This window comes from Cinclus cinclus, chromosome Z (assembly GCF_963662255.1).
Source record: "Cinclus cinclus chromosome Z, bCinCin1.1, whole genome shotgun sequence".
NCBI classification, from domain to species: domain Eukaryota; kingdom Metazoa; phylum Chordata; class Aves; order Passeriformes; family Cinclidae; genus Cinclus; species Cinclus cinclus.
The window spans coordinates 40022127-40046538 of record NC_085084.1 but is presented as its reverse complement, the minus strand read 5'-3'; the positions used below and the strand labels follow the sequence as shown (position 1 = coordinate 40046538).

At 41.3% G+C, this 24412-nt stretch overlaps 1 protein-coding gene across 1 annotated transcript in view; it reads left to right on the top strand.

Moving 5' to 3' along the window:
• GAK (cyclin G associated kinase) overlaps positions 1-10400 on the top strand; it is a 64840-nt gene extending 54440 nt beyond the window's left edge. The window contains exons 25-28 of the mRNA XM_062513745.1: positions 238-450; positions 1855-2003; positions 3137-3313; positions 4921-10400. Of these exons, the coding sequence (XP_062369729.1) occupies positions 238-450; positions 1855-2003; positions 3137-3313; positions 4921-5022 (641 nt within the window). The 3' untranslated portion in view covers positions 5023-10400. The remainder of the gene's footprint in view (positions 1-237; positions 451-1854; positions 2004-3136; positions 3314-4920) is intronic.
• The last annotated feature ends 14012 nt before the right edge of the window (positions 10401-24412 follow it).

Sequence of the window (24412 nt, the reverse complement as noted above, 5' to 3'; positions counted from 1 at the left end):
ACTGACAGTTGAGACCTTGAGTTGTAAGAAGACTTTCAGTAAAGCCTCCAGCTCCTGCCATCCAAGGTACTTGTTAATGTGACTCTTTAACTTCATTTTACCCATACTGTCCTATTGCATTTTCTCTTGTGTGGTGATATCACTGTGAGCTATGGGGTTATATGTCAAGACCAAACTGTCTTACTTCTATTAAATAGGTGGTAGGCATTGAACAACTAACTTAATATTTATTGTTAGGTTCATCCACTGGTGGACTCCTGGGTAGTGGATTTAGTCAGAAGACTGTTCCATCTCAGAAGCTGGGAAATCAGTGGCAGAAAACCCCCAAACCACGAAATACTGCATGGCAGTCCCAGACTAAGCCCAGCACAGCAGCTAAGCCCAACTACACAGTGAACTTGAGTGTTATTGGAGGACGAGAAGAAAGAGGAGTCAGAGCCCCAAGCTTTGGTAAGTTTCTGAAAGTGTATTACTTATAATGTCCCATGTGTAGTTAGTTGGGTGTACTGTTTCCTGCAGAAGCTTTTCTACCTTCACATTTTTATTTACATTTAAGTTGTCTAGTAGAAAACAGAAAAGAACACGTGGCAAATCTGGTATCCTGCCTTTCAAAAGCTATCCCAGTGTACAACAGACAAGCTGATAATGGCACAATTATGTGTGATTTTGAGAATAAAGTCTCAAGGCTATAACTGCTCACCCACATGGGTACTGGTTTCATATTGGTAAGTTTAGAAAGGTAGATTTCATCCATACAGGGAGAGATGGTTGATAATGTTGCTTCATGTTTGTCTGTGATACAAAGGTAAAGGGATACAGTGTTATTCCTAGCTGAAGAAGAGTACCTTTTCTTGAGAAAGAAGGGTTAAAATTACTGAAAATTCTTTGGTTTGAAAGAGACATGGAAACAGGACCATATGTAATCATACAGTCCTTTAACAAGTTCCAGCTGAGTAGGCCAGTCTGGAGTTACAGGGATAGGCTTGGCCTCTTCTCTATGAACTTTCTTGGAAAATTTTATTTTCTGGTGTGTTGGTATTAGGATTATGCTTCCCTTAAACTGGCATATAAGTGAATAGCAGGTACATCTTTAAGTTGGGATTATTCTGCTGGTCTGTATCTGGAAAGAGGTGTCAGGATGGAGAGGCAGTGGGCATAGGTTGCGCCATGGGGAAGTCTATAGAGCAAGGCAAATAAATCAATTGGCATGATGAAATGCCAAAACAGGTTGTTGTAATTCCTCTCCCTTAAAAACAGATGAACCTCAGCTGGACAAAGACTTAACAAATGTACCTGGTTGTCCCTGCTTTTAGTGGGGATTGGACTAGACAATGTCCAGAGGCCTCTTCAGAGTTCAGCTATTCTACTGTTCTCTGAAGTTTGTTGGTTTTGTAATGAATATTCGTGTGGGCATTTTATCCCTTCATTACTCTTGCTAAGTTTCAACATGTTTTGATATTGACTACATGCTTTGAATGATGGTATTGAGTATATGGTTACTTGAAAAACTGTTGTGTAGCAGCAGTTTGGAACTAACAGTGGAAAAACTGAGCCATTTACAAAATCATGGATAGATGTGTGCTCCTTCAAATCTACTCCATTTTTTTAGAAAGGAGGACATGCAAGTATTTAGTCAGAGGTTAGCATATGAAATTGTCTGCTCTGCTGGACTGAAAATTTGTTAATGATCCCTTTTATTTCTATCCTTCTTAGTTTTGTGGCTTTTGGTGTCACTGAAGGATATTTATCATGGTATTGATAAATGCTGTCCAGGAGTATCTGAGGACAATATATTTCCCCGGTAATGTATTCTCCTGTGAAATTTGTCATTAAATACTTTTTCTCTTTTCATAGGTCAAAAGCCGAAAGTTTCAGAAAATGACTTTGAGGATCTCTTATCTAATCAAGGATTTTCAGCGAAATCTGATAAAAAGGGACCAAAGACAATTGCTGAGATGAGAAAACAAGAGATGTCTAAAGATATGGATCCCCTGAAACTCAAGGTTTGTTTAACAGTGATTTTGATTGAAGTGAAAATTGAGATCTTATGCTTAGAACTGCTGATAACAGAGCAGAAGGATACAATGACTAGCAGAGAAGCTAAAGGGTCATGGCTTAGAGAAGATGGATTTAGCTTATAATACAGAAATATGCTTTAAGAATGAGGCATAGGAGAACAGCTGTCTTAAGGATGACCGTGTACTTTCATTTCCTGGTTAACAAGTGCTGCTGCTGTTCTAAGAAATTACTAGAAGGTGCAGTTCTGGAGACAGCCTGTATACCTAGTTTGGGAGGTGTTCCTTGCTGTTCAGATTATTTTGACCCATTAGTCATTGATAATTTCACATATTAATATACTTCCAGTTTTGTAGTCTTTATGGTGCTTTAGAAGAGTTTGTAAACGAACTTTAAAGGGCTGTTGAAATTCATTTTCACAAAGTGTCTTTTCTGAAGAGAATGCATAGCTCGCATGGGTACCTTTTAACACAGATCACCACAAATAGAAATAAGTACAAATATTTAGTTACCATCCATGTTGGTGATAGTGAGTGTTCAATGAAAACACTGTGTCCCTATGTTTTTGCTTGAATATTGCTGTTAAAATCTGAAAAGTTATTCTAATTGACTTTGGAATATCTCAAAGAGCACTTTAGTCTGTGCACCTCTGCAGATTGCCTAAGTAAACATGAATTATTAGTAGGCATGATCTTTTGTACAAAGCTTGTACAGTAGAAGTTCTAAAATATATTTACACTTTTCTACAAATCAGGTAATAATTTGTGTGTTTGCCCTGACAGGACTAATGTAATATCTACTTATACGAGATGTTTTTAATTACTCATGTCATTTTCTTGCCATTAATTTTACAGGGGTTTGTAATATGTAACTATCTCAGTAATTTCTCTTGTGATGACTGAATTTCTGCAATAAAATAGTAACAATGAGCTATTCCTGGTGGTAGACGCAAAATACCACTTTGGGTGGGTAAGACAATTGAATTTGGGGAGTGAGTGCAACAGGACAACTGTACTTGCGTTTTGTTCATAACTGTCTTGCAGCAAGTGAAGATTATGTCTGTATAGGCTAAGAATGCTTACAGTGCTGCATTCAATTCTATGTTTGCTGTTTTGCCCAGATTCTTGAATGGATTGAAGGAAAGGAGAGAAATATCAGAGCATTGATATCCACTCTTCATACAGTGCTTTGGGAAGGGGAAAATAAGTGGAAACCGGTCAGCATGGCAGATTTAGTAACTCCTGAGCAAGTAAAGAAGTACTACAGGAAAGCAGTACTTGTAGTTCATCCTGATAAGGTGAGTGTGTTCCTCTGATTTTGTTCCTCTGATTTGTTATTTATTATTATTTGTCATATGAGGAATACAAACTGCTTTTACCACATCATACTGGTTACTGGAAAATGCCTTGGTTCTCAATGAGCACCCTAGATGTTCTTCACTGTGCATCCATTGTTTTCTGAGTCAGGTGTCCTACTGCATTCAGGTAGTACAGGATTATTGTCATCCTGACACAGCACAGAATTCAACAGAGAAGTGTTAACAAATGAAAGATCCCGTGAGAGTTGTACTGAGCACCAAAGTCAGTCATGCTGCGTTCTGACTGAGAGATGGCAGATTTAATGCTGATGAGTGGAATCTGTTTCATTTCTATGAGCTGGTACTTCAAGTCTTTTGGAACTAGTATGGAGACTCAGAGGCTTCCATAGCAAAACTAGAAAGAAAAAGCTGCAGAACCTTATTTACAAAACCATTTCTACTCAAAAAAAGTAAACTTGCTAGAATAAACAAATTATCAGATGAAAAATATGTAATGAATATTTACATTGTAGCTATCTTTTTCAAAATATTTAATGCTTCCCAATGTATCAAGGTAGCTTCTTGTTCTGAGTTCTTGCATTAGATAGAAGGAAAAGCATTGGATATAACTGGTTTGAATTTTCAGGTTTGCATTCACTGGTGTTTTAGTGAGCAGTAGTTGTCTTGTGTCAATAAACAAACAAGACATTTTCTTGTTTTCTAGTTCCCCCTGTCCTTCGGTGTTCTTGGGTGACTTCTTTCACCTTTGTGGTGGTTTTTTAGGTGTTTTCTGTAAGGCCCTTAATGCATCAATGTCAGAACACCACTCTATTTAAGGCACATTCGTCTTCCTTGCTCTTTTATTCTGCCACTTACCCGTTAAAGCACTCTCTAAACACGTTGATAAAGTACTGCAGATGGCAAAAGCTAAGCATCAGGAGAAGGGGAAGGATACTAGAGGGGGCTCTGGGTCTTCCCTTTTCTGAGGAAGAGAACAATATTTTGGGACTGGATGTTGATTAATCACAAGGGTTGGATTTTGTTGGCCCAGAGTTAGAGCTGCTGTGAAACGGGCAGGGAATCAGGAGCATACTATCTTAGGTTATGGAAGCAAACACACAGGAAGTGCTGTGTCAGTAAAGTTGAACCTTAGCATCATTCACAACCAGCAATAGATTTTTTTTCTCCAGGGAATCCCATTCAAAAGAAGTTGTCTCAAAGAGGACTCGAATTTTTATCCTTGTACACTTCTGTAAGATCTCTCAGGAAGCAATTCCAAAAATGACTTTATTTGATTAGTAAGTAATAGTAACTAAAACTATTTATGAAAAGAATGGCTTTGAAAATTGTTTTTAGCTAAATTTCAATTACTTATGAATTGTACTGAAAGCTTGAAAGTAAAGTAAGGAAACCAAGGATTTGGATTTATTTCAAATATTCAGGGCAAGCTTTGTATAAGGTTGGAGAGAATTCTGTCTGTAGAATTATATTCATGCAGCAGTCAGTAGCTGTTCAATAATAAAGCAAATGTAAAGGGGGTGGGAGCTTTTCTGTATTATCTAATTTCTAGTGTTTTTATGCTTATGGCACATTCTCTTTGTTTCCAGGCAACAGGACAACCCTACGAGCAATATGCCAAAATGATCTTCATGGAATTGAATGATGCATGGTCAGAGTTTGAAAACCAGGGATCAAAGGCCCTTTTCTAAAACTTCTCCTTTCACAGAACTGCTTCCAGAAACTGGAGCTGAGCATCATTATGACTTTATTGCGCCTGAGATTTGTGGAGCGCTTTTCCACTATTTCAGCACTGTTTCTAGTCATGCACTTAAATGTGGGGATGTATTTTGTAAAATGTAGAGTAAAAAGCATTACATAGATGCATTAAGTAAAAAGCTGCTGAGTACCTGTAGAAATCAGTCTGGGAGTAAAGGTTTCTCTTCAGTTTTCTATAAGAAAAATAGAATTTATTGAAGCTAAGTAATTAATGATAGGCTAGTATTAGTTGTAAATCATTCCAACTTAATTGATCTTTGTACCTCTACAATCCCAAATTTGTCTGTTACTTTGAGTAGTTCTGTGATTAAATTTTGATATTTGGTGCCTGTCACCTTCTTCAAAGTGCTTTAGTTAGCAGCAGTGAATTTGCTTGGCTTATCTGAAACCTAAGGGTGTATATTTTCATCTGTATTTTATATAATTAATCTGGTAATCATTGTGTAAATAAGGTTTTCTGGTAATATGTGTTCCTTACAATAGAGTAACAGTTGTTTAGCCAAAAAGACACCACATGTGGGAAAGTCAGATAGGGTTGTGGTTTTTTGTGGGGTTTTTTTTGGTGGATTTTTTTTGTGGTTTTGGGCTTTTTTTTTTTTTTTTTTTTTTTTTTTTACATATCATGAATCTTAAAAAAAAATTGACTCTGAGGTCTGCATGTTCCTGCTGGTTTTTTTATTTATTAAAGTACTCTGACCTGTGCTTATTTTCCTACTCGTTTAAATGGTGTCTCTTGCTTCTAAATTCAACTTTCCTTTCACTGCGCTTCAAATACTCTGATAGAAACAATGTTACTTTAAAACTTGAAGTGTAAGCACAAACCTTTTACTGTGCTTTGACTTGTCTGAGTATTAAATCACTTTTCATCTGGTGAGCATTTAAAGTGCTTTAACAAATATTTTGCTGCATGTTTGAACTTCTGTGTTTTTGAGATACTCATGGTGTCAGTGCATGGGAAAACATGGTATGTCTTGGTAGACTGTTGAATTTCTGCTCACCTATTTCCATGCACTGCTTAGTGCAAGGTGAGCAGAGACACAGCTTGGTAACAAAACTTGCTATGTTTTCTCATCCCTGCTCAGAAGGCACTTTTTCACTAGTGCTGAGCTGGATGATGCAAATGAGCAATGACTGTTATACTCTGTGTAATAACAAAATGCAATTTTCATATCAAGTTTGAAAACGTTGCAAATTAGTGCTGGGGTATTAAATCTTCAGCAGCAGTCTCTTGATACCAGACAGTTGAGCATTCAAGGGGATATTTTGATCACTTGCCTTTTTATACATTTTTCATGCTATCTGAGTGGGAAGCTGTATTTTTAGCAGAGGTAACTGTTCAGCTGAGCAACATGTGAACAGTAAAATCGAGATTTTAATGCCACCTGAAAGGTGTTTTGGATGATACTTTCCACTGCTGCACCAGCCCAAGAGCTGGTGGGTTGGAGACTGCTGAGCACTTGCAATGTCTAGTCTCTAGCTCTGATATTACACAGTTACTTATTAACCTCTGATCAAAGATTTTCTTTGTGTGTATTTGCATATATATTCAGCTGCTGTGATTTTTTTTTTTTAAGGTCAGTTATGGATCTGGAAGGTTGTATATCATTCATAGCTACTGTTGTATTTCAGTTACTGCTTTGAAGCAGTGTTAAATCTCAATAGACTTCTTCATAAATGTCTGTAACTTGCTGTCTGATTTAAAGTAAGATTTAATATTTTTCCTTTAGGCAGTTCTTTGTGTATGTGTTCTGCAACCATGGAAATTAAAGACTTCTGCTGGTAGGATAGGTTTATGGGAGAGCTCTTTACAGTTCTGGAGCAAATGCTGTCTAGTAATAGGTTTAAAAAGACAAATACAGATATATAATGACTTTATAGTGCTATATACAAGTGAGAGATAAAGCATTTCTAAGGGGGCTGCTTACAGTAAAGAAGGACTGCTTTAAAAACCCATGTTCATTCAGCACAAACAGGCAACTTAATTTTGAGGCATTTCTAATTGCTCGTCTTGAAATATATGTTTAAAAATTATAACATGAAAATTGGGAGGAAGATACCCTCCTCTGCTTTGTATATTTGGTAGCATTTTCTGGATGATGTCTACAATAATCTTTTTTTTTTTTTTTTCAATTTCTCTACTCTTGCTTGCAAAAATTTTCTTGAAACATCAGAGAAGAACCTTAGATGTGATTTTAAGTTAGCAGGGAAAACATGAGTGTAAGTATTTTACCTGGAACTGAAGATCTCTTGAAATTAGCTCTCCCTTTTAAATATTATGGAAAAATCAAGAAGTTTGGCTATGGATTCTTCCAAGAGCCATTAGATAATTACTGAAACTTCAGTCAGGTTGACAGAACCCCTCATCTTATCTAATACCTTAGTCAGCTCTGGTTCTCAGTGGGGGAACTGGCTGATTCCTCTGTCCTGCTTCTTTCTACATAATTGAATATTGCTGCTAAGAATATGGGAGAGGCTTGGTTTGGTAAACCAATGAATTTTGACAATGAAACTATTTTGGGTAGGGTGTTTTGATTTTGGTTATGTTTTTTGTATCTGTGCCCTTTCTCTGTGTTACATACAAGAATGTGCAAACAATGGGGATTTCATTAAGTTTCTGTAAGCAAACTGTAATTTGGAAATTAAAAAAAGTTCAAGTGGTGAATACGAACATAATAAATGAGAGTTTTGTTTTCTGTGCAATGCAAAGCAGCATGAGGACTACTTGTACTTCTTAGTATCAGGCTTATACATTAGGTACAAGAACCTGGGAAGAGGGAAGTTTACACATTTAGATGAAATATACTTTGAGTCTTAATATTGCTCTTATAGGAGAGGGTCTTTTTGAAGAAAAACATCCAGCAGTTGTATGAATTAATCTTGAAACAGTAATAAAAAATGGTAGAAGATAGGGGAATGAGGGCTTTTCAAGCTTTTGCTTTGTACTTGCTCTTTAGTTGTCTGTCTGCTATATGGCCTAGGAGTGCACTCAAATGATTACACACACATTTTACTGTAGCTGTATTCTTAAGTGTCCACAAACTGAAAAGGTTTTAGAACAGGCTTCAGAAAAAAAAAATTGATCAGAGGCTTGACTGGATTTTCTAAAAATATTTATTTTACATTCATATTAATTGTTCATTGTACAGTTAAGTTTTGAACTGTTGAAGCCACACCCTGAAAGCTGAACTTTATATCTGCTTCTGCTGGCTGTGAAGCTTGAAGGTGAGATCTCTGGGTGTTGCCTGCAGGTTGATAATCTGACTGCCAGGCTTTGCATGTGCCACTTGAGGTTCTGTTATGAAGCACCTCCTTGACTCTTTCAGCAAGTCATGGTGCCTGCTCTGGGCTTTGTTGGTTGTTCCTCTGTCTGGTAACAACACCTGACTGATGTCATATTGTTTGCAGCCTACCAGGGCCCACTTTCTGAAAATAAGTAGGCTGAAATGGTTAATGGAAGAGAAAAGGAAAACAGCACAAGATCCATTACCAGGGCTCTAAAGTACATCTGATGTAGTGTTTTCTAATTCTCCACTGACGTATTGCTACCTACCTCTGCTAAAAACAGGTGTAGGCTAGTGGAGAGAACCTGGTTTTGCAGCCTGCTTTCCAGCCCTTTTAGAATGCTGCTGACTGACTGTAACAGGTAGTAGTACTAAGTCCCTGCCTTTTTTTGTTTTTCTTTCCCCAAAAGTTTCTATAAAACAGGTTTAAAAAATGTTTGGGCAGGTTTTCAGTAGTTATTTTTTAATTACATTGCTTGTGTTAACATTGCTGTTAGATCTGGGGAGTTCAGCAGCATGACTTTTAAGATGGAGATCTGTGAAGAATTGGTGTTGAGAGAGTGTGTGGCTGGAGTCTGCCTAATAGAAACAAGTGGTGTATTTCAACCGGAGGAAATCAGTTGGTGTCTTCAACCTCGGGCATGCCTATTTGGTGTTTCCTATTGTTGTCAGAATTCCTTAAGAGCAGCAAAGAGTGTTTGTGTTTAGTTAGACATAAAACCTGGAAGGAAAAGGTCCTCAGCATTGTTATTTGGGTCAAGTTCAGCTGTTTTGCTAATCAGTGGTAGCTTCTTCAGCAAGTACAGAACAGAAAACCTCCAAAAGTGCTGATGAAGTACATTTCCTTGGAACAGTGGCAGGGTCCGCAGTGTTGTACTTGTTAGGGTAAATAGTGCTTATGAAAAATGCCTTGTTTACATCCATGTTCTTGGTAATTCTGGACAGCTCATCCCATTGTGTCTAGCCAAACACAGAGCAGCAGTTTGATTGTGAAAGCTGTATGCACAAGATTAGTATTTTGCACAAACCAAAGCGGAGTTTAACAGAAATCTCATCACGCCTTTGGGGCTGCTGGATTCTGTGCACCATTCCACTTCCTGAGGCCAGACTGCAGTTTCCCCATCAGTGGCAGTGTGTTTGCATACTTGCTGGCCACTGCACTCTCTGCTCACAGAAGTGTTTTCAGGGATAGCATAAATGTGGAAACCTTGTTGCTCCTTAGCTGTGTCGTTAATTGTCTGACAATGGCGATGTAAGGCTGCTTTGTAAATAAATTAACCTTGTATGACTCAGTTGACATTTTCAGTCAAGAACTTGCAGGTGATTGACCTGCAAATGCTGTAAAAGGAATGTATCATTTGCCACCCTTTGAGCCAGTCCCTGGTGCAGAGCAGCTCTCGCACCTAGAAGGCAAATGACAAGGAGCTGAGCTCTGGTTCTGAACTTGATGAATCTTGCAATACTTGCGTACTCTCCCTTTGGGTGAGCTTACTGTGGGCTGCAGTTTAGACTGCATTAAGCTTCCAACATATGCTCCAAAAATACAAATTCAGTACTTTTTATGAAGGTTATGTGTTGTCATAGAAGCTTTTATTACCAAAAGGGGATTAAGAGGCATTGTGGGAACTCCCAAAACTCTTTAGTGGAATGTACTGTATATTTGCAATGTAGATTTCTAGAAGTGATTGTCATCTCTCATAAGGTCTTGGCTTGTTCTGAGGTCCTTATTGTATAACTGTAGTTGTGATTGTACTTTAAATACCTGTGGTTTTTTTTCTATTTGGAGTGTGTGGAAGGACAGAACAGCCACTCAATTCCTGGTCTTGCCATCTTTCAGGAAATGCAATGTACTGTGTAATTTTGCTACTAGTGAAATGAAACTTACACCTGTATGTATATAAGGTAAAACAGTCAAGTTAAGCCTTGTTTAAAAGTAGATTTAATGTTTGGTACAATGTCCTTGAACAGAATATTTTGCTTTGAAATGTATTACAATTTAACCGGTGATCAATTAAAACAAACGAAATAACTTTGCATATTTCCTTCTTTACCAAGAGAGAAATGGCCTGAGCACCCAAGGCATTTCCACTGTGTCTTCCAGAACGATCTGCAAATGTTAGAGAAATGGTTCTCATTACTATGTTCAGGTTGACTGAACCTGTTGGGAGCTAAGTGGCTCTTCAGAAGTGTCTCTTCTGTTGGAGAGGTGTCGGCTGCAGCGAGCCCTGGGGTTTGTCAGCTGCATTTTCTAAGTGCCTGAGTTGGGTTGATAGGGTGCTTGCACAGGATCTGGTGCAGTGCTTTTCTATTGCCCAAGGGAAGCTCTTGCCTGAGGGTGTAGCTGTAATCAAAGGGAAGAGAGCAGGACACGTGGACAAGTGGATATGACTGAGGCTGGAGAGAGGAATATGAGCAGCCCTTAGGCATGGTGGGGGGACACATCCAGTGATGAAGAACTGCAGGAATCTGAGGGAATGTGGCATGGCAAAGGGTGAGCTTCTGCTGGGAGTGTACTGACAAGGTGTCCAGAAGCATCTTTTGACTCCATACTCTTCAGCAAAAATGGGCAAGCAGGATCTTGTGTAGGTGGGAACAAGCCACTCGGTGACATTGGGAAAGTTTCCTTTTAACTTTAAAAGCACGGAAAAATATGATTATCATTGGGGATCCCTAAGGAGAAGGGTGGAAAACAGGGAGGAGATAAGAAAATGGACAGGCATGACCAAAGAAGGAGGGGTGGAACTACATGAGGCGAGAAAGAGAAGCTCTATCTCTCTGAATTCTTTTAGTCAAAGACCATTGCTACTGGATAATGTTTTTCATATTCTGCTTACTACTTTGAATAACCTGATGAATTTACAAGAATTTAATAAAAATTTATGATATTCTCTCAGTGCCAAGATGCTAAAAGACCTTTCTCCTTGTCTCATGTACAGAACGTGCTACCACTTTTGCTGCTTATCAGTTTAATCCTAACATGCAAAGATGCTGAAAAATGTATTGATACCTACTTCTGGTCCTTCCCCACAGCAGCAAAGGAAGATAATGTTAGTCAAGTGCATCTGTCTTTGCCATATACAAGGCTTCTGGCTACTCTGATGTGTAGAAAGACTCGAGAGAATACAGCAGACAGAAATCCTGAAGAGTCAAGCTAGCAAGCATCAGTAATTACACCAGGTGACCAAAACACATTACAAAGAAATAGCATGGCAATAAATTCAGTATCAAGCAATGCACGCAAAACAAAGTGAATGGGGGATTTTGAAAAGGCAGCAGAAAAACCCTGCGTACTGTAGTGTGCAGAATAGCCTGTAGCAATCAAAACCTTCCAAGTCTGCAGTTGTAATCACCTGGTTACTGTAATGCTGGAGAGGATGTGATTTGCTCTACCTCAGCACTGTCTCTTGTGAGAATAAGAAAAGGACTTCTGGTAGATTTTTGGGAAAAAAACACCGGAAAAGGGAAAATGGAGCATGTACGTAGGTGAAGACTTGCTCTAGAAGGATCCCTTTTATTACAAACTTACAAGGCGCTCCTCATTTAATCTGTAAAGCTGCTGACCTTTTTCCTGGAGTGGCTTCAGCTCCTAATCAAAGCTCTGGACACACACAAAATAATGGCTGTGAAGTTTTCTGGTATATAATGGTGCCGGCAGACCCAGCCATTATTAATTGGTGAACTACAGTGCTTGTTTCTTTGTGCATGGTCTTGTGAGGAGAGGACGGCACAAGGCACTCTGCAGGAGATGGGGTCATCATGCAATGCATCCAGAACACTTGCAATGTGCCAGAAGAAACCTGAAGAAACAGCTCATCCTGCTTGCTCAGGAAGCTGATTTAAATTACAAGCCTTGGGAGGGATGTTGCTGTGTGTGCTGTGAAGCACTAGGAGTTCCACAGTGTTTGAGTTTGGTACTCCTGCTGGGTATGCTGCTCTCCTGATCCCTGCTGGCCTAGTACTGTCAGTCTCATTATGAAGTTCAGAAATGCTGCTGACAGCATTCCTAGAAGGTGTTAGAGGAGTGTTTGGCTCAAAGACTTCTCTCTTTTTCAACAGTTCCAAGATTTCATCTTTCTCTGGTCTTCTGGAGTTTCTGAAGCAATGGATTCACTAGGCTTCATGTGGAAACTGACCCCCAACAAAGCAGAACCAGAAACTGTCAACCTACAGCAGCTAGCTGCTGTGACCTCTCTTATCTCTTCCTTTCTTGCTGCACACCTGCTCCGTCCACATCCTACCTGGTGGCTCACCTTAGAGGCAAATAAGGTGCTGGGTTCTGTTCTAGGGATGTATGAAACACACAAACTGGTTTCCTATATGTTTTTTCAATGGATTGAACTAAGGCTGTTGAACCCGGTGTATATTCTCTCATATCACATTGAGATGTTTTTATATACTGTGGCTAAATTTGCCTCTTATGCCTTTACTGACTCATCATGAAACCAGGGATGAATGCAGGATTTTTTAAAATTTTCATTTTATTACCAGTGTGAGTTTTGTTTTTTTTCTCAACTATCTTCACTATGAGAGCTGCCCTACCTTTTTCTTCCCTTACTCACTTCTCCTCACTAGACTTTTCTGCTGCACCATGAGCCTAACACCTATTAGATCTGGAAATTCCTCACCTGCTTCTGTGCACACACTGGAGCTGCTGCTACACACGGGCAAGGTATGAGCCTCTGTCAGACCTCTTTATTCCTTTTCCTTTGTGTGGGGCATCATGAAGACCACATCTCCTCTGGAGGGTTGATCTTCAAGTTTTACATGTGGAGATGTTTTCCATCTCCAGATGTACGAAAGGATATTTGGAGGTTTCTTTTTCCTAGGAATTCATGCAAGGAGGAGAGGTGGAAGGGACATCATTCTGTGCTCTGCTTTTTCTAGTGTGGGCAGGTTGTTTTGGCTTGTCCTCTGCCATGTACCCCCTCGTGGTGGGTGGCAACTGCATTGCTCCCCTGAGTAAAATGCACCTGATTCCATGTGGAATTATTTATAATCAGTAATCATTTTTCTTTGTTTTGATTGCCATCTGCTGGCAGAGTTGTGTTCATCACCATTTCACACTCTTATCACATAGGGGGTTTTTTGATACTGAACATTTTGAAAGTGTTTGTGCAGTTTGTATATGCATGTTGCAAAAAAGGGCTGCTTCTGGATGTCTGAATTCACAGGATGACAATGTTGGAGGCAGAGCTCACAGCCCATAAGAATAGATGTTCCACTAAGTGGACAGGAGCAAGTAATATATGCTGGACAATGAGGAAGAGGAGACATGCACAGGAGCCTTGGAACTTTGGGTAGGGATGGACCATAGACTGGAAACAGCAGAGGAGATCAAGGGGCTGGGCAGTAAGTACCCAGGTAGATCCCAGGGCTGTGCCATGCATGTGCTCAGCCTGTGGTGAGTAGGTGTGACCTCAGTACAGACAGACAGCATTTAGAATGCAGCTACTCAGACAGCTGCAGTGGGAGGAGAAGGAACAGACTAAGCACCCAAAGCTTCCTGGCAGTGTACTGCTGTACCATCCGAACACTTGCTCAGAGTAAATGAAGCTGTGAAATGAGGCCCTGAGAGCTCGGCCCAGGCTGCTTCAGCCGTGGGCAGGTTGTTGAGGTGACTGGGTGTGAGGTTCCTGAGTGACTGCAAAGGGTACCTGCCTGCACTGTCCAGCACTAGACCCAGGGTCAGCATCCTTAACAACTGCTCTCATAGAAAGGCCCATTTCTCACCAGTGCTCCTGGCCCCACCATGAATGCCACAAAATTCATCTGGTCAACATCTTGAATACTCAAACTCAGCTTCTGGATCAAGTTTTGTACTGGAATGTTTCCTGTCTGAAAAAGAAAAAAAGGTCCACAGCTTCAAAGGAAAATTTATGTGCATTTATTCATCATTGTGCAGGATGGTATAAAACTCAGCCTAAATGACAGCAATTCAAAATAATTTGATACCAACAAGACCTCAAAAACAAAGTTTGAGTTTTGCCTGGATGAATTGGGAGCTGCATCTTTAATATGATCAAGTATCTTGTGTAAGATAAATAAAATCAGATCAGCTTCAACTTTTAATTCCATTGCTGTCAAGTGTAATGTGTCTGCTTGAAATGAGAAATTATAAATGTAGTTCTTCAATTTCAGTGCTATGCAAATAGTATTAAAAGATTACTTCTGACACTGGAAGATCAAAATCTGCTGATTTTTTTTCAGCAGATCTTTAGCATAGGCTGGAATTCCTGTTGCTGTGATCCATGGTGGTATTTAATACTTCGTATCCTTTTCCATAGGCAGGCTGAAATGCAAATACATTTCCCAAGGCCATTTCTCCTGGCAGCATTTGCAATTTCTGCAGAAGCATCTAAAGAAGGAGATATTAGATAAGAGTATACATTCTCTTACTTAGATTGTGAAATGAAGCTCTAGTTTTGCAGAGCAGTGGTGTACCTCTGTATCCCTTAACAGAAAAAGGCTGCATCAGTTTTAATGAGCCCCACTGGACAATGCACAGGAGAAGGCACACACCTACCTACTGTGCCAACTTTGTCCTCCTGCCAGACCCACCCCTGCATTTTCTGCCAGGAAGTCACTAGCGTTCAAGGTAAAGAAAACCAAGCAATTTTTCCTTACCTTTCTCTAAGAGATTGCTTGAATCTCATGAGTTTTGCCTCTACATTGCTCTTGTGAGATGCCACCTGTAGTACTGAGTCCATCTCTGTAGCCCTCAGCATAAGGATATGGACCTGTGGGAGTGAGTTCCAAGGAGTCCACAGAGATGATCAGAGGGTTGAAGCAGCTCTCTGGAGAGCTGGGATTGTTCAGCGTGGAAAGAGAAGGCTCTGAGGAGACCTCATTATCACCTTCCAGCACCTAAAGGGGGCTTATAAAAAGGAGGGAAAAGGGCTCTTGGAAAGGGCATATAGTGACAGGACAAGGGGCAGGAGTCTTCTTGGAGCTCAAGAACCTGGACAAGTCCTGGCTTCATTTTGGGCACAGCATTGCTCCTGAGCTGACTTCTCCAATGTAAGGAGAGGAAAAGAGCAAAACATTTGTCCTTAAAAGTACAGTTCTTTGTTTATAGCACTGGTTACTTCATCAGTATCTTGCCTTATCCCTTCCTGTACATGGTGTGTTGGCATTTCATGGAATTTTCCTGGAAAATGCTTTACACACAATGGTTACTGTTTTTCTTCTTGTTCTTGGGTATGTCTAGAGAGTTCTTTGTACGTATCAACCTTGCACATACTTTGTTGTCTCTTGTGGGTCCAGAGGATTAAATGTACCATGATTATTCAGGTTTGCTGCTTCTTTGTACAAGACACAATTTCTTAGGAAGGAAGAATAACACGATTAGCACAAGCTAAACAAAACTTACAGTAAAAGACATTTGAGGCAACATCTCAAAAAGAAAACCCTCAAAGCCACAGGCAAGAGCAGGCACTGACCATCAGACAATTTTGCTTTTGTAGCTAATACCAGCTAGGCAGTAAGTGTCTAAGGTAAATTGCAAGTGATGCATCTTAATAGATTTTGCAGAGATGGCCAAAATCAAGCAAAGACAGACTTAAGATCTGACAACTTGAGGTCTAGCAAAGCAATGTTTTGAAGCTCAAGATCTGTTGTTAGTATGGCTGAGCTACAAGGTTACAATTTCTAGGTGAGAAGAGGCAAATCCAAAGCCTCTTTGAAACAAAACCTATGAAATGTCAGAAATCCTGTTTCCAGTGATACATTTGTGGAGAGCAAACTCTACTCCCCGAGGAATTCCCAAGAGTTACAAAGAATTAAGTCCTTAAAACAGCCTATGTTACTGTGACTTTGTGATGGGAGGCCAATACTTCTGATGACTTAGGCAGCTTCCAAAAAATCCAAGTTTTTTAGATTTTAGTGCCTTTAGTACAGGCCCTACAGGCCTATGTATTTTGTATTTTCTGATGTTTGACTGTGTCTGAAGTAATGTTTGCCCTTGTTTTACACACACAGTTATTGATGCTGAAGCAATTTATTTTTTGAGCATGAACAAGAAAGCAGCCTGGCACTCCAGGCAAACATGTGCTGCGTCAGAGCCTTGTTTTCAGATATGTGGCTTTTATATATCTCTGCAACTCCAGTGTCAGAGTCATCTGAAATAGTGATGATTTATCTGTTTTTCTCACTATGGCATTTTTTGAATTCTGAAGGTGTTCCCCTGGCATTAAGTACTGCTGCAGCCATGCCTCCACTTATCTTTTTAGCTTCAACTCAGGTTTTCACAGCAGTGACTGGTCAGTGCTGTGGGATCCCTGGCTTGGGCAGATGTGTCTCTTTGGAGACAAATGGGCACTGTGCTGCCTGTGCCACCTGGGCTGTGCTCCCAAGCCAGGAACAAGAGTGGGTCTGCATGAGGCCACAAGCCTTCACGGAGGACAGAGTGGATTTCTGTGGCATTAGCAAGGTGCAGTCTTCCCGCAGGAGAGTTGAGTAAGAAATTTATGCTTTACATTTCTGCTTTTTGCTAAAGGGCAGAATAAATACTGATGTGCTAGTAAGGTCCTGCTGAGCTGTCTGAATCATCCTCTAATAAATTGTATAATAAAGGAGTGAAGTCAGTAGGAGATCAGCTGTTTACACTGATCCATAATTGATCTCTAGTAAACAACACATGCAGTTAGAATCTTTCTTGCTTTTAATATGGACATTTCAGCCCTGGGGCCACGAAAGATGAGATGGTACAAGCCATTTCCTGCCTCTCTACTTGTAATATCATAGTTTGTGTAGTCACCAGGACCAGGAGCATCCTGTGCAGTGGGAGTCACAAGCAGCATGCAACTACACAAACCAGGGACTGACGTTCTTGCTAGGTAGAACTGGTTCTGCTCCTGCTGCTGCAGACTCAACACCAGGAGCTGACAAGGGAGCTGGTTCTGCATTGCTGCAGGGGAACTGTTTGCTGGAGCTTGCTGCAGGAAGCAGGGGAGCTCTGGGGTTCTGGGTGCCTGCTGTGGTCTTGGACCTCTGATTTCTGAAAAAACCTTTTGGAAGCAAGGCACATGATAGCTGGGAATCTGCACACTGCTTCCTGAAACAGATACACCTGCCCTCCACATGTGGTCTGGACCCCTGGAAGAGAGTCTTTGAATGGTTATTCCTTGGGCTCCAGGGCTATCATAACCCGCGTATTCTGGAAAGCTTGATACACTGTTCGTGACATTGTGAGCCTGAAGCATTGGATCACGAAAATGCAGAGGAGGGATCTGTCCTTCTCCAGGGGCTGATATCACAGCAGTGAACCCTTTTGTACCATGGGACAATTAATAAAAGGAATGGGGTGCCTTCAACCAGCCTTCTATGTTCTTCTGCTCCTGCTCTTTCCTTCTGATATACCTCATACTTGGGCAGGAGACCAGAGGACCCTGCCTACTGTTACCTATCCTGTAAATCCTGTCCCAAATGTCTTGGAAAACCCTGTCCCTGCTCTTCTTCCTCTAACAACAACTAAAAGGCAAGGCACTCAATGTTCTCCTTAAGGCCCAAAGTTGTAATTCTCAAGCCTTGTACGCGCCCTTCTGCAATAAACCAGCCTCTGTGTCACACAGCACAAGAGGCCCTGCTGCTCAGCCTGGCTTTTCCTTGGCACCACAGAAGGACAGGCACTTCCCACAGCCTCCCCTCCTGCTGCCCTGCCTGTGACGGCGGTGCTGAGCTGCAGGGCACGACACCTTCTAGAGCTTCTCTCTCTCTGCTGGGGAGCTGCCCTGACGCTGGGCTCGAGGTCGCAGGGCTGGTGCCTAGCAGTGAACACGGGCAGGCTTTGGCCACAGAACAGGTTTTGTGTGCGTCCTTTGGAGTCCTGGTGCGTGCCCGGGTGAAAGGCTGGTTGGGCTGCAAACGATGCCGAGCCCGGGTCGATGCACCCTGCCACTGGGAAGCGGCTGAGAGCATCACCCTCCTGCCATGGCACAGCTCAGCACAGATCTGCCTCCTCCGGAGGGCACAGGCTCAATCTGCAGGCCAACAGGCGCCTTGGGAATTCAGAGCACGTCGCCCCATGCATGGCCGGTTCCACTGCGAGGAAGGCTTTATTTAGCACCTGTGAAATGAGATAAGCCAGACAGCCTTACTCTGGTATTGGTGGACAAAAGAACTGAAAGTAAGGCCTCTGCATAACAGCAACAACAACAACAAAAAGATGTATCAAGTCTGATTTTAGATGATTCATAAAATAATTAGCGTTTCTGAGCGTGTCCTAATTTCAGACGAAAGTGAAAATACAACAAGATGAGCAGAAAATGATGGGTTATGCTTTTAGAACAAGGCACTTTAATTGAGCCAGATGGGCCCAGATGTTTCCTCACACTCTGACTGAAATGATCACCTATTCAAAGAGATATGTTGTGGGAGAAACTGTAACAAAGATGCAAGAAGATATTTTCCACAAGCAATGATTACATTAAGGAGACTTGAGGCAGTTCACACTGCTCTAGTGAGTGTAATTGCATATGAAAATAGAAACATTTCATACTGACTAAAAGAGGTGCTTGCTGCCACTACAGCTTGTATTTTGATCCAAGTCTTTATAATAACTCTCCTCTCTCATCCACTGGTTTTGACTCCAGGTCTTCTTTTGGTCATCTGCTCTTTTTGTTCCTGATTAATGCAAGCAAATCTCTCCTCTCTATACTTAACTTTCCTGATGAGTTTGATAGAAGTGGCTGTTTTTCTTCAAAGCTGTTTTTAGAGTTTCAGTTTGAAGTTACACCCCAGAGAAATTGTTTTACATGGTTGAAACATTTAACACGGTCAAACTAAGCAGAGATCTCTAAAGAGTGTCTCACGTTGTAAAGGACTCCTTTCTTCACTGCAGATGCATTTGAAGTTGCTAAGGGATTTTGTGTTTGTGAGGAGGTGTAAAGCATATGTGTAGTCATGCAGATGTGCCATCACAAGAGAGAGAAAATGTAAATTGAAGACTATAACACTAGGAGACTAGTTAGTATTGGGAAGATATTGAGGCTATCAGGTCTGGAATGTGTCTCGGGATGCTTGATCTTTCTGTCCTGACTGCTGAGTGCTGATTATCTATCCCTTGCTCCCTGCACTCCGTCTCACCCTCTTGGCTGCGGTCGGTCACATGTGGTATGAGAAAGAAGGTTTGGTTTATTTTGCTGCTCAGGTTTGCTTAATTTTTTGGTTGTGGTGGTCAGGAGCACAGCTGTGTGGAATCTGTCCTTGGACAGCCCTGGCTGCATAGCTCAGCATGCTGTTACTTGAGCCTGTGCTTTGCTGTCCTTGTTCTTCCCTTTCACAGCGCAATCCCCTCTCAGATAAACAGAACATACAGAAACGACACAATGTGGGGGGGCTGGGAAAGTGAGAAAACCAACTGAAGGAAACCTCATAAGTCTGAGAGTCAATTCTCTTCTTTTAAATGCTCTCAGAGTGAGGAAAAGGGGCTTCTCCCACCTGGCCTGATTTTCAAAGTGCTCCACTGTCAGCCTCTGCACTGGAGCTGTGGCTCTTAGACCCCATCACACACATAGAAGGAACTGATGGGCCTTGGATGACACAGGGTAGACCCCTTTGTCTCTTCAGAGGGGTTCATGGGAGCTGTGTGCCCCTCTTCCATGAGCTGTATCTAAGTCCAGCTCAGCTGGAAAGGAAGGCAGGGTATAATTCTTTAGTATTATGCTAATTAACACTGCAGAGCAGTGTTCCTCTCTCAGGTGCACCTAACTCAGCTCTTCCACTGTTAGGAACTAGTACCTGTTACAGAGTTTTTCCTCAGGCTGGCAGAGCAAAAACCTCCAACGAGATCCAGTGCTTCCTTCTCTTCCTTGCATGATGAAAGTGTTAGTCCCAGGGATCTGGGTTTGATTTACAGCCAAACAGAAGAGACTGCTTCCTGTGACTAACTTAGGGCAGCAGTTTTCTCACCACATGCCTGAAACACTGCTGCAGAATGGCAGAGGCACAAACACAGTGTCTGAGATGGTGCTTGAGGCATGAGAAGCTGCTTTAGCCATGAAACAGAACCAGGCTTTTCTTGGGAAGGGATTTCCAAAAGGAGGGCAGTGGAGAGGTGGGCAGCAGTACCAACAAACATTTCTCTGGAGGCTTGTCCCTCCTCAGCTTGGCCACTTTCCTCTGAGTCCCCAATGAGCACAATTGGTGTTCTGATTCTTGCTATGGATGCCTGTTTGCAGGTCTCAAATTGTCTAGAGCTGTACCAGTAGCATAATAGACCCTGAGGTGAATTGTCTTATAGTTTCTATTGTTCGCATAACAGAAGACTAGAGTAATTAGTCAAATCTGTAGCTGTGCTCTGGATCCCTGTGCTGTGGAGTAACCACTGAGAGCCCCAGTGGGCAGAGCTCATACACAAGTTCAGTTGTTTCAAGCAATGCTACAAGCACACAGCTGTTAGAAGAGTAATCTTATGCAGGTAGCAACTCTTCACCATCCGGTCACACCTGTTACAATATCTGGTAGTTTACAAAACATCCTTTCTGCTGATGGGAATAGAGAGGATTTGGTTTTTCCCCCACTTTTTAATGCTGGCCATGGATTAATGTACAGACTCACAAATGAAACTGCTGTGGAACGCATCTTGGGCTGTTTATTTTGACTGACACCATCAGTTTCATTACATGGTTGGGACACTGAGAAGATGCCAGCAGCTCACATACTCAGCAGCAGCTGCAGAACTCGGTGTTCTTTGAAAGTTTTTTGACCAATCACAAAAAGCAAAAGCATATTGACAGTAGTTGTATCCAACCACTATAAGTACACCTACCTTTGGCTAAAACAGTGCTTGCTTATTTAGAATACAATACCTGCTTGTAAGCCTTTAAATAAAATGCACAGAGCTCCATTATTAAGCATAGACCTTAATATATGAGATATATATTAATATATAATTATATTAATATATAATATGATATAATAAAATATAATTATAAATATAATTGTAAAAGAAATAAAAATTAAATATAATTATAAAAATAATTATATAATTGTTATATTATAATAATTATATTATTAATAATACATAATTATATTAATATATATCTTAATATAATAAGATATAGCAAGCTTATATCTTGCTAGATATACTTTCCTGCAGCTTAGGGAGTTATTCTAGCCAAGTGTTAATACACAGATAATTGTTTTATTTGTCCTTGCTTTCTACATCTCATTCAACTTTTCTGCTGACAAATCTCATGGCTGCCACTTAGGTCTAATTGCAGTTCTGCTGTTTCTGAGGCCTGCTCTTTGCAGCTTTCTCAAAACCCTCTAATTTTAAGGATTCCCACACTTTTCAGTAAGTTTCTGGGTAGGAGTTAGTTGTGCAGAAACAAAAATTACACACTATCCTGTCCTGATCTTCGTGTAGGAGGCAGTACCCATCCCACACTCTCCTTGGGCAGCTGCAGCACAGAGCAGATCAGCAAAATGCAGCTGGGAGGGAGGAACGGAGGGAGGTGCAAAGGCTCCCTGGGCATCCTCAGGCGCTTTAACTGCACAGAGACATAAACTTGCCTTTAAATATGCCTTGGTAGATGGTTACCTATCATCAGTTGCTACCACTGGACCTCAGAAATTATGGCTATTCATTTAGGAAACAGACCTCCCAGGTAACCACCAATCCTTCCTTAAGCAGCTCTGTTAAAATGCACAAAAGTGTGTGAACCACAGTTCTCAAATGCAGAGTGCTTTTTGCATGCACCTTGGAATGATGTGGGAGCGTGATTCCCTCAGCTTTGGCAACCCAAATGCCACCTTACTGATGATTTGGATGACCTTTCCCTTGTGACTGCATCATAAGCTTTCCTTGGTTTGTTTATTTTCCCTTGGAAATAGAGGGCAGTGGGAAGATGAGATAAAGATAAACTGCAGTGCTATAAGACAGAGTAGTTCCTCAGCAGATTCACAGAAACTCTCTCAGGAGTGCAAAAGCTGTTCTCAAATCTGGTTTATGTTGGTGTTTGAGCACATAGTGTATGAGATACTGCAAGAGCCACTGAATCCTAATCAAAGCAACTTTCAAAAAGAGAGAAGCTGCTTGACAATGAATCTGGACACCAGGGGTTCAGGCATTTTGAACGCTGGCCTTCAGCAGCTGTTACTTGGAGGGACTCCTCTAAAGGATTTGGCATTTAAGATAATTCCTTTCTAAGCAAGAGTCAGTTGTTAAACCAGGCACAGGGGAGTCTGAATATTTATTCAGCCTTAGCTCTGCCCCTCTGAGCAGCTCCCTGTTGTGAACACCCACCTGCTGTCAAATTAGCAGGACTGCAGCTTGAACAGGGAGTTGCATTCAAAGAACTCCTAGGAAGAAGCTTTTCCTGCACTGAAAACACTGCACTCTGCTTCCTGGAAGCATGGAAGCAGGTATGAATGTATTTGGGCACTCCAGTTTCTTCCAAATATATGTACATCCCATCACTGCTGGCTCAAGTTGCCTCACTGGATATAAACACACATTCTGGGGGCTTTTTTGGATGCAGAAACAAAAATTCTTTAGCACTTCTTAATTTCTAAAATAATTTTACTTCAACCAGAATTGTGTAATGGTAAAATCCTCCCGTAAAAATACATGATCTTTGTTGCTGTCACTGCCATTTTAGGACATGCCTTCTCACATGGGACATGTGTCAGTAAAGACAAAAATGTTACAAAAACCAAACCAAAACACAAGGTGGAGTCGCTTTTATTAATGTTATCTTGTTACCAGCAATCCAGTGTTGAACAAATACAAGCCATTGATAAATAAATCATTACCAGCTTTTGGCCTGTGAAAGGAAATGCCTACCTTGCCAGTGCAGTTCAGATGGCTCCCAGTAATGGGTCTGGCTAATTCCTCAAGTACACTTGCAGTGTGTGGGATATTGTCAAAATGAAAAGATCATGGATCCTCCTCTCCACAGGTGGCTGCATCACTTTAATGTGTCCTGGGTTCTGGAGAACACTGCAGCTGGGGCTGTTAGCTGCTCCCAATGTGTTGGTGAATCATCTTTGGTGAGGGCACCCACACACTTAAAAGGCATGTTCTTATACCACCTGAAACCCACACATGGACTGAGCCCTCTTGTCTCCAAAGACCCTGGGAAGGAAATTGGCTTTAACTGGATGACTGAAGGCTGCCAAGCAGTTAGCAGAAGGGGTGGTGTCCTCAAGTCATGCCCACTGCACTCCCTTCTGCACAGTGGGCAGGGAAAGTGACCTGCCTGTGTACTGTCGTGGGGTGCCTGTGTACCTGCTATGAATTATGAGGGGGGCTGCATGTGTCCTTTTGAGGGGAATTGCAGGGACCAGGGAAAGTGACAGGCTTTGCACTGTCTGGCCTGGAGCTGAGGCAACTCCTCTGGCAGCAGCATATGTGCCCCACCCCCCCACTGTCCTACCATCACAGGGACTTCCAGTGACTGAAATAATACAGAGCCCCTCTACCAGAAACACACTTCTTGAGGGTTTCCCCCCAGTTTGGGTCAATGTTGCTTCCTTCATCTTGCAAACAGCTATTGTAAGGATGTGACTTACTCGTGTGTGCCACCTGAAAAAGTCAAATGCCCTCCAAAACATCAGAGAAACTTCTGCCACCCTGGATTATGTGTGCAACCAATCCACAACAGATCCTAGTAAAAACAGCAGCATCCTGTCTTCCTTCTTTTTCCCAGGTAGTGTCAGGTCTAAGAGTCAGTAGATTTGGAAGTTCTTCTGTTTCAACAGTATGATAATAATTCTCTCTCTGCCCTACTTCTAGGCTTTCTGGCATTCAGAAAGGTCAGTAGTTTAACTCCTAAAGGAGCTGAATACATATTTCTTTTGTATCTAAAGAACTGAATAAAACAGAGAGTGATTTTTTTGGACACTGTTTTGGGGACAATCTAAAAATTTCTTATTAATCTAGTTCCCCTGGTACACCTGCAAAGAAGTTCTACCAGCAAAAAGCATCTTTTGCCAGCTGGCATATAGAATATGTTTTGACCATGGTAATGCACTTTTTAAACAACACTCCTTTGTGAAAACAGAGGATGTAGCATCACTGTGCTGGAGGGGAGAGGTGCCA